This window comes from Gymnogyps californianus, chromosome 14 (assembly GCF_018139145.2).
Source record: "Gymnogyps californianus isolate 813 chromosome 14, ASM1813914v2, whole genome shotgun sequence".
In the NCBI taxonomy this organism is placed as follows: Eukaryota; Metazoa; Chordata; class Aves; order Accipitriformes; family Cathartidae; genus Gymnogyps; species Gymnogyps californianus.
The window spans coordinates 17505817-17515820 of NC_059484.1; the positions used below are offsets into that span (position 1 = coordinate 17505817).

At 43.9% G+C, this 10004-nt stretch overlaps 1 protein-coding gene across 1 annotated transcript in view; it reads left to right on the forward strand.

The window, feature by feature from the left end:
- Nucleotides 1-1309, forward strand: part of TRPC7 (transient receptor potential cation channel subfamily C member 7) — a 112069-nt gene extending 110760 nt beyond the window's left edge. Inside the window, exons 12-13 of the mRNA XM_050905336.1 lie at nucleotides 345-420; nucleotides 1167-1309. Coding sequence (XP_050761293.1) covers nucleotides 345-420; nucleotides 1167-1309 — 219 coding nt within the window. The remainder of the gene's footprint in view (nucleotides 1-344; nucleotides 421-1166) is intronic.
- Nucleotides 1310-10004: the final 8695 nt, after the last annotated feature.

Sequence of the window (10004 nt, forward strand, 5' to 3'; positions counted from 1 at the left end):
AAAGGAAGGCTCCGGATCCCATTTCTTAGCTTGCTATTGGATCATCTGTGTTTTCTCTCTGTCTGTGGGACATACTCCACATTCATGTGCATCCCACAAAATGCCCCAAAGTGCCTCATATGTGGGCTCATTACGGAATGGCTGTCAATCAACTATTGTATCACAAAGTTTATAATAGAAAGTATAAAATAAATGGGAAGCCAATAAAAAAATTCTCTTTGCATCTTCTGAAGCCAGGTTTTATCCACAGTGAAATCAGGTGTTTGGATTGCTCATAGTGAGTTTAGAATTAAGGCAATGTGGATAAGCTCATGTTAAGATAAGTGTTTCTGTTCTCTTTTCAGAAAATAATGAAACGTCTGATTAAGCGGTATGTACTGAAGGCTCAGGTTGACCGAGAAAATGATGAAGTTAATGAAGGCAAGTGGATTTTTATGATTGACACACATTAGAGCATGTAATGTTATTGCTATTGAAAGGGTCAGTAAGAGGGTTGAGCTTAGATAACATCCTCTGTAGAGAGCGAGCATGCTCATGCTCACACTAAGGTGAGCAGTGGTGACTCTGAGCTACCTTTACGCTCTTGAAATTCTGGGTCCTTAATTTTCCTTAGCAGAACACATATATCATAGGATCTGTCTTTACATAATCCTGCTCTGCCCTACAGTTCTACCCCTCCTTGCTTTACAACACCCATGATATTGCCAACACCTAACCGTGTCTTGGGGTCTAAGTAAAGCAATTTCTGGCTGTATTGCCCATGCCTGTCCCAAGGACTTTTTTTGAACTGGATAAGGATTTGTATGGCCATGGTGTCGTGTAGGATTTATATGCAGATGGAAAAGAACCTCCTTCTAACACCTCTTAACTGCTACCCTCCTGCAAATGTCCTGTGCAGGTGGAGATCAATACGTGGAGAGCAAACAGACTTGAGAAAAAAGATGAACTTTCCATCTATACTTGCTATTGCTGTCAGTACCACTATTGCAAGTACAGGTTATTTCCTATAAGTCAAATATTAAGTGCATAAATGCAGAGACATCATAGGGAGCTCCACACACATTCATGACCCAGGACACTGAAATGAATGCTTTCTCAGGTCTTAAAACCATAGAGATTAATTATTTGGTTCGATATTGCTAACAAGAATATTTTCCTCCTTTTAGGAGAACTGAAAGAGATTAAGCAAGATATTTCTAGTCTCCGCTATGAACTCTTAGAGGAAAAATCACAAGCTACTGGCGAGTTGGCAAGACTAATACAGCAGCTGAGTGACAAATTCGGGAAGAACTTAAATAAGGACATTTGATGGTGAACACAGAGAAAGGCAACTGGTTTTCTAAACATTATTCAGTCTCAACCAGCATCTTAGGAGGGCAAAAACCATGCAAAGGATGGGTACCACACACTCAACTTTTGCTAACTAGCAAGTATTAGTAGAAGCACTTTGCATTACTCCTGTGCTTGGTGAGTTACCAGTGAAATCTTTTACGACACAAAAGTGACTTACAGGTAAAAATATATGCCCTTTGACATCAGAAATAGATGCACCATAGGGAAGGCATCTCTAGTGAAAGGCAAAAAAGCCAGATCTTCACCCATCTGACTCTAGTGAAGACAGTGCAACTGTGCTCATTTATACCAACAGAGACTGTACTGATCAGAATTGGGGGAAGTCTGAAGAAAAGATGTGCCAAGCATATTCCTTGAAAAATTTTAAAAATTCCTATCCTTGGGTGTGTACTCTCCTTTTATGTTTACACGGGCATCCATGAAGATAAGTTTGAACAGCACTGTGGTTAATGAGAAATCATCTGCTGAAATGACCAAGGCAAAGTATGGCAGGTAGAGATCATCTACCTTTTAGACTGGATGACAGCATTGGAAAAAATGGACCAAGCTTGTTGGGTAAAACGTTCTTTCACCCCTCTGCTAGAACCTGATAAAGGGATTCCCAGCCAAAACCTCCTCTCTGCCTTCTCCAGCTATATTAGCTAGTCCACTAATGGATATGGTCTCTTTGTACACACCTAGCCTCTCTTTTATCCTTAGATGATCCCAGCTTCAACAACAGTGTCCTGAAATATTCATAACGATGTAAAACTCACTTCCCAGGAATACCCAGAAATAACATATATTGTGCTAATGTGTTCAGTTCAAGAACAGCATTAATCCAGCGACAGCGATGCAACTGAGCTCAGCTTTTGGATTCCAGAGGTCAAACAGCAAGCCATAGGGCGAGATAAATCACAAAGAACATAGCGCAGTAGTTTCAAACCTTTAAATGAATACGAAAAGGCTTCAATTCCACTGAGAACATTCTGACCAAAAAAAAAGAGGAAATGAAGGAAAAATCATTGTAGAAATTATTGTCTTATGTGTTTGGCTCTTACAGAGGACAAGGAAAGGATTAAAACTGTTTTAAAGGCTGCAGTAATACAAGTACTCGGATTGCACTTTTACAACTGGAAAGCGAGGAGTCTGCACAACACAACGACAAACTTGGATTGCTTGGGTTTTTACTTTTAGCTACATGATTTCAACGACTTAAAGCACACCTTACTACTTGGGAACCACTGAACTGTACTGTTTGTTTACAAGAGACACCTATAAGATGAACACTACATTTAGGTATCAGCTGAGAAAAACAAACAGAACCAGAAGATGACCTGTGATCAGTTCTTAAGTGCCAGATGAGAATACAGATAGCCTAATAGAATAATAGTTATATTTGTACAAAAAAAAAAAAAGAAAACAAAATAAAAAAGTGTACTGTACGTAGATCTGTTTAGAGAAAAAGCAAAATACTGTATTTTTACCTTTAATAAGATTATCTTGTATACTGTAATATTTTTACCTAAAAATGGGAAAAAAATAAAATTACCTCATAATATTTTGTTGTACATTGAGTGAAATATTTGCCTGATCTTTTGACTATCCAATAGATGGATATTTTTTTGCTTTTCTGCGATGTGTGAACAATGAAATCATTATATGAAGCAATTTTGCCGTAGGAATTCTGAAGCCTGAAAGAGTCAAAAAGCAAAACTTAAACTAAAATACATTTAAAAGGAATAAAACTAAGAAATTAAAGGTTCTGTGACCAACTATAGTCTGCAAAAATGACTCCTTATTTGTGGTGCTTAATTTAAAATCATTATTTCCATATTAATGTGTTTGTAAAATTACCTTCCAAGAACAGAAATTCAGCTCAACTGGCTTCAGACAAACATAGTGCTGGTACTGAGCGTGCAATCAAAAGTCAAATGAGTAACATTGAAGTTTACAGGCTTTAGCTGGTGTCGTGGTTTAGGCCCAGCCGGCAACGAAGCACCATGTGGCCGGTCCCCGGTGGGATGGGGAGGAGAAAATATAACGAAAGGTTCGTGAGTCGAGACCAGGACAGGGAGGGATCACTCACCACTTACGGTCACAGGCAAAACAGACACGACTTGGGGATAAAAAGAAATCAATTTAATTTGTTACTAATCAAATCAGAGTAGGATAATGAGAAATAGAACCATATCTTAAAAACACACCTTCCCCCACCCCTCCCTTCTTCCTGGGCTCAGCTTTGCTCCCGATTCCTCTACCTCCTCCGTCTGCAGCGGCGCAAGGGGGCAGGAACGGGGGTTGCGGTCAGTTCATCACACGTTGTTTCTGCTGCTCCTTTCTCCTCAGGGGGAGGACTCCTCACACTCTTCCCCAGCTCCAGCGTGGGGTCTCTCCCACGGGGGTCAGTCCTCCACGAGCTTCTCCAATGCAAGTCCTTCCCATGGGCTGCAGTCCTCCACAAACTGCTTCAGCACGGGCTTTCCCACAGAGTCACGGCCTTCTCCGGGCCCAGCCCCCTGCTCCGGCATGGGGTCCTCCACGGGCTGCAGGTGGAGATCTGCTCCACTGTGGACCTCCATGGGCTGCAGGGGGACAGCCTGCCTCACCATGGTCTTCCCCACGGGCTGCAGGGGAATCTCTGCTCCAGCGCACCTCCTCCCTCTCCTTCTTCACTGACCTCGGTGTCTGCATGGTTGTTTCTCTCACATCCCACTCCTCTCTCTGCTGCAGGTTTTTCAGTGGTCTTTTTCCCCCTTCTTAAAGATGCTATCCCAGAGGTGCCACCACCGTCGCTGATGGGCTCGGCCTTGGCTAGCAGTGGGTCCGGCTTGGAGCCGGGGAAGTTCTAGCAGCTTCTGACAGGAGCCACCCCTGCAGCCCCTCCCCAGCTACCAAACCCCCGCCACACAAACCCAACACAACCAGTAAGACAACTGAAACAGCATTTGCCCCTGATCACCCCAGCTGGGTAAGTGGTACGTGACAGCGCTCCAGCACAGGGTAGCATTTCCCATAGCTGTTGTCTGCAAACGTGGGAAATCTGTTGCTTTGCGCGATAGTTCTTGCAATGTAGTGTCGTGGTGAAACACTGAAATGTCGATGTTCAGCAGAGAGTACCAAATGCCAGTGTAAGAAGACAGACACTGCAGGTAACAATATTTGCAAGAACGATAATTCATCGCTTTGGGCTGCCTTCCACTACTTAAACCAGAAAACGCTGCTGATTTAAAATATTCAGTTTTCCCCATAAGAAGAAGGAATATCTTTCATGGTAATACTGCTTTTTTCTTTCCCCCCTTTCTAGCCACTGTGTAAAACTTCTTTCAATTTGGAAAACCAGCTCTGTTGCCACAGCACTGTCTTAAAAATGTATTTCATTACAGCTCTACAGCTGGTTCCTGATCAAAGCATTGCTTTACCCTTCCCATTCAGTGTTTTAGCATCCCCTCAGAATTTAAGTAGAATTATTCTAGGTAGAACATACAATAACCACCATAATTTCCATTTCTCATAATATTGCATGCCAAGTCACATGAGAAAGTTAAGTGGAAATATTATGATGCACTTACTTACATTTTGCACATCTAAACACAGCTCAACAAAAGTCAAAGTAGGTGGGTCCCAGATTGGATTAGACCTGAGACATGCATGTCCCATTTCCCATCACCGGTGGGACGTCATGGCAGGCCAGTGTCACATCAACCCACCTGCTGAGTTAGATTTGATCCAGTCTGTAACAGCTCTTATTTTTGGCTTTGAAATGTAGGATTTAATATTCCTTGGACAAATTCATACTGCAAAGGAATGAAACTTTGCCCAAACTCTTTGTAGATACAGAATTATAACTTTTTATGGGAAATATGTTAGAGAAGGGTCAGACAAAGATGAAACTAACCTGAAGCCATCCACACAAGCGTGAATATTCTCCAAGACATTATCCTAATTCTGCAAATCCTGCAGGCTAATCAAACTAGAACTTAAATAGACATCCTGAGGAAGATCAGAACAAAGCCATTAACTAGCCAATACTGATTTATTGACTGCCCACGTCTTCAGACCATTGTTTCACGCCTTGCAAAGACCAAACCAGTCAGCTGCTGCTAACAGAGAGGGAGTAAACAGCAGAAAGCATTAACATGGCTTGAAATAGCTGAACTGCCAGGTTTTAAGCCAGGAACCCCTGCTGACCAGAGGTGCAAATCCTGAAACAAAGGAGCTGCCCAAGGGCACCTGGCATCATGCCGCTGCTTTCAGCAGCGTGGGATGGTCTTTGCAGCCCACAGGGTGGAGGTGATGTTTCATACACAGCTTTGGTCTCACAGCTGGACTAATTCTGCCTGTAACTTTACAGAGAATGACTAACGACTACTGTCCCCAGTTCCCACAAACATAGTTTAAAAGTAAATAAGAAGCAAGAACGGTGTCATGAATAATGGCTTAGAAGACTGCCTGCATCCTGACCAGAGCTCACAGCACATTAAATTGTCAGAGCTAGGCTTTATTTTTAATTAATCTACATGAGAAAAGCATTTCCAGCAGGCCAAAAGAAATTGCCCTAATTAAAAGATGTAAGAGATTAAGGATCACTCAGCAAGGACAAGCCGGGACGCAGTCCATCACCACAAACGCAGGAGACCCAAGCAGCGTGGACAGGGTTTCAAACACATCTCCAGCTGGCAACAGATCTCTGCCTGCACCACGGCCAGGTCTGTGCTGCAGCCCTGGGCTGCAGGTGGGGAGGGAGGATGCAGCATCAGTCCTGCATCGTGGGCAGCACCACGCCGCGGAGCACCTCTGCTGCCTCTCATGCCCCAAGCAGGAACCTGGCAAACAGGTCTTTTCATTCCTCATTTGGCATTTGCTTCCCTGACTAACCAACAGGTAGGGAAATGAAAGCCACGACTTCATAGCCAAGGCTACCAGGACTGTCCTGCAAGATGGCTTTCAGATGGGGAGGATAGATGTTTCCTCTATCCAGACATTATAAACACTTTCCTTGTGACCCAGCCTGACCCCCAAAAGCAGCTCTGCCCTAGCTTTGGCCACAAATCTCTCACCACTACAGAGTTAGATGCTACAGTCAGCAGGTCCCATCGCTCCCTTCTTCGCTCACTTGGTTCATGCCCATCCTTTTACCTTGCCAGTGACTGGGCTGTAAACCCTGCAGGTGGGAGACCTGATGCTGGACACCAGCCTGCACAAACTACAGCCTTAAGGAACTTTTACTTACATTTTTAGTAAAAAAGGATAGAGAGGGCACAGGAGAAATAGCCCTAGCTTCCAGTGAGGGAAGGGAGGTGCGGAGAAATTCAGGGATTTGCCTTAACGAGCTGGAAGTCAGGGGCCAAGAATGGGACTGTGGCTCTAAATCTTATTTGGGGATATACACCCATTAGCTTCGCCCTCTCTTGGTCCCTGTTCTGCATCTTTGTAGGGCACGTACTCCAGTGTGAGGGATAAGATCTGCCAATGCCCGATGCAAGCAGCACAAGAGCAATGATAGGAAAAAAGAATCATTGCCTCAGTTATCATATATCATTCTGGGAAGTGATTCCCTCAGTCTCTGGGAGGTTTTAATGGCTTCATATCAATAAAGAGATAAGTCTTTGCTATAGCTGAATTTAAGTAAAGCCAAAGAGAAAGGGAGATAATAACCAAAGGGGCAAAATAACTAAGCTGGTTCTGGAATTTGTAATGCCTTTAACAGCAAGCAAAAGGGCACTCGGTTAAGGTCATTTGAGACAGATATTTAACACAAACCTGCAGTGTGATAAAGGGGATTTGGAAGGGCTTAAAAGGTTAATGAATAGCTAACAAGCTTGTTAATATATAACTAATGTTTACTATAATACAGACTAATATTTAATTCCCTTACTAATGATTAATTATTCTGCTGCAAGGGTTTAATTAGGGCTTACACAGCAGGAGCATGGGGGCATCTGGTGCTGAGATGAATTTCCGTGCGGCAGTTGCTGGCCCCGACTCCGGGCTCTCCTCCGGCAGCTCGCCCTGTGGTGGGCACAGCTTTAGGTGTCACAGCATGCCCGCGTGTCGAGGAAGCAGGAGGCTGACAGCTTAGATCTTCCTTAGGATGAAGGTTGTTCTCTTGTACATCCAAATGGGTGGCACACAGACTCCATAGGAAGTTGCTTTTGAAAACAAGCAAACAAATCCCGAAAGAAAACCTCTCCCTGTACCCCAGTGGCTGACAGCATCATGCACTGCAGCGATGCTCTCCCCTCGGAGCAGGTCTCCCAGTCTTGTTATACCGGTACCCAGCGTCACTTCTGACTGCAAGGATTGTGGAACAGGGATTGTGATAACAGAGATTGTCATAATTCACTCCAAGGTTTTCATTTGAAGATGAAAGCTTCCATCAAATTAGAAAGCTGATTTTATGCAAAAGTGTTTTCTGTACAATAACATGCTTCTAGCCAAATCTGCACGATCATTCCCAAACACAAATAACAAAACTGAGTTCATCCTAGAAAGAAGGTCATTGGGCACATGCATTTAGAAACAGCAGTGACTGATTTTATCAGTTATTCCTGCAGGCAGCCAGGACAGACAGACAGTGCTTCAGCAAGCTACTCAGAAGACCATACTCATCTTCCCAGCTCTGCATTTGCAGCCAGCCAAGTGAGCTCACAGCTTAGTGACTTTTATTTTGGTCTTTTTTCCCGCCAGGTCCACAGTGACACCATATCCATGCCACAGCTCTCAGGGCCATCAAACCTGAAGCCTGTAGAAGTAACACTTAGACAAGCCTTTAGCTAAAGAGAGGCCACCAATTTTGTTTGAAGGGCAGTCACTAAGCACATCTAAGAGCAGTACTGCAGCTCATGGCTTTCTGATACTATCTGATTTCTGCAAAGCAATGTTATTGTGATTAAAGTACGACAGTGAGCGAATAAGAGATACCTCATCAGAAGCGATATTCACTGCAGAGTAAAAGGACACAACTTGAGGGAGACTTTCGTACTTATTAAACACTCTTAACCATATGTTGTGTACCTAATAACACCTGACTTGGTCCCTGCTACCATCTAGGCATCCACCAGAACCACAATTTTCATGATGCTCCACAGTCACCATTTCTGCTGCGATAAGTACTGTTGTGAGAAATACGGTGTGAGTGCATGACAGCAGAGGTAGCCCATCGCAGGCACTCGAGCTGCGGAGAGGAATAGGGTCCTGGAGCAAACCAGCCACCACTTTCACACAGGGCAGGATGGAAGAGATGATGTTACAGACCTGAACCACAAACCTCCAGCAGGTTTTGCTTTCAGAGAAGAACAGGGTGGGAGCAGGCGTCTGCAGGCAGGAGAGCCAGGGGAATGAGGGCAGGAGATTTGCACCCACGGCAGCTGAGCTGCAGCACGGAGACTGCGGTGTACATCACCTGGCTGTGCCTGATCACCCTTTTGCATAAATTATAGCCCGTGCACTCTGCGTTTTACTTTTTTTTTTTTTTTAAACCTGTAGGAAAACATTCATGGGGTTCATGTTCTGCAGCCTTCCTAAGGTGAAAATGATGAGGAGGGAAAGGTGAGACTAAAAGTATAATAAAATGAGAGGAAAAAGTGTTACAGATGGATGTCAGCAGGCATAAATTAAAATAATAGCCCTTCCTCAACTGGAGTTACAGCCACACAGCATGAACTGCTGTCTCTGAACACCTTTCCCCCAAGGTGTGCAGACACACTAGCTAGCTCAGAGCTAACTCAGGGGTTTAAAGGTGACATAGATGTACCTATAGAGTCTGCTAAAAGCCAGCTCTGAACCTAAATGCTGGGTACAGCTCAGAGAGAGCACCATAAGGTAATAGGAATAATTGTGCTTGGTACTGTCAATTGATGCCCCAGCCTGCAATAACCCCACAATTCTTAAGACCCCCAAGTAGCCTGGTGGTCTGAGAGGAGAGAAACTATTTATTTTACATTCTTTCAGGAGGTTTTTTTCTGGCTTTTAAGTGTAAAAGTTCAAACCTCTTCTCCCTGCAGAGAGCTGCAAGGTGTTTCCCTATATATTCTCCATGCTTCGGAGTAAAGGCTGTGGGTATCTCATAGGGATTTCAGTGGGCATGTCCATTCCCAAGGGGAAAACACAAAGCAAAGCATTCCCAAACTCAAACACAAACTCGCGTGGGTGACGGAGGAGGGAGGAGGACTTGTGCCCGTCGCTGCTGGTTGTGGTCGGAGCCGGCAGGCTGTGCTCCTGAACAAGTAATCCACAGCTCTGCCTCTGTGATGCTCTAAAGCAAAACCAAAGCTACAGGAGGAAAAAAAAAACCCAATCCTCTTTCTGCAGGGTTTTTCTTTAGCTCATTATAGCAACCTGCCTACATGCTTTAACAGCGCATAAAGCCACAAGAATCTGGCTCTTGTTAAATTGTATTATTACACCAAAGAAATGTTGAACTGCTGCTTTCTTGTTCGAAGGAAAGACAATATTTCTTCAGCTGACTTTGATTCACTCAGATAGGTTTTCTTCTTTGTACTGTCTTACTTTTTTTTTGGTAAATGTCTACCTTGCTCCCAGGGGACCACATCTTTCAGCATCTCGCACTCATTCAAACCTGCACAAAGTAAAGATAAAAAGCTCCATAAGCAAAATTTTCCCTTCAGCTGAATTTTGTGTTTAGGACCTACTGTGGCCAAATCACCACC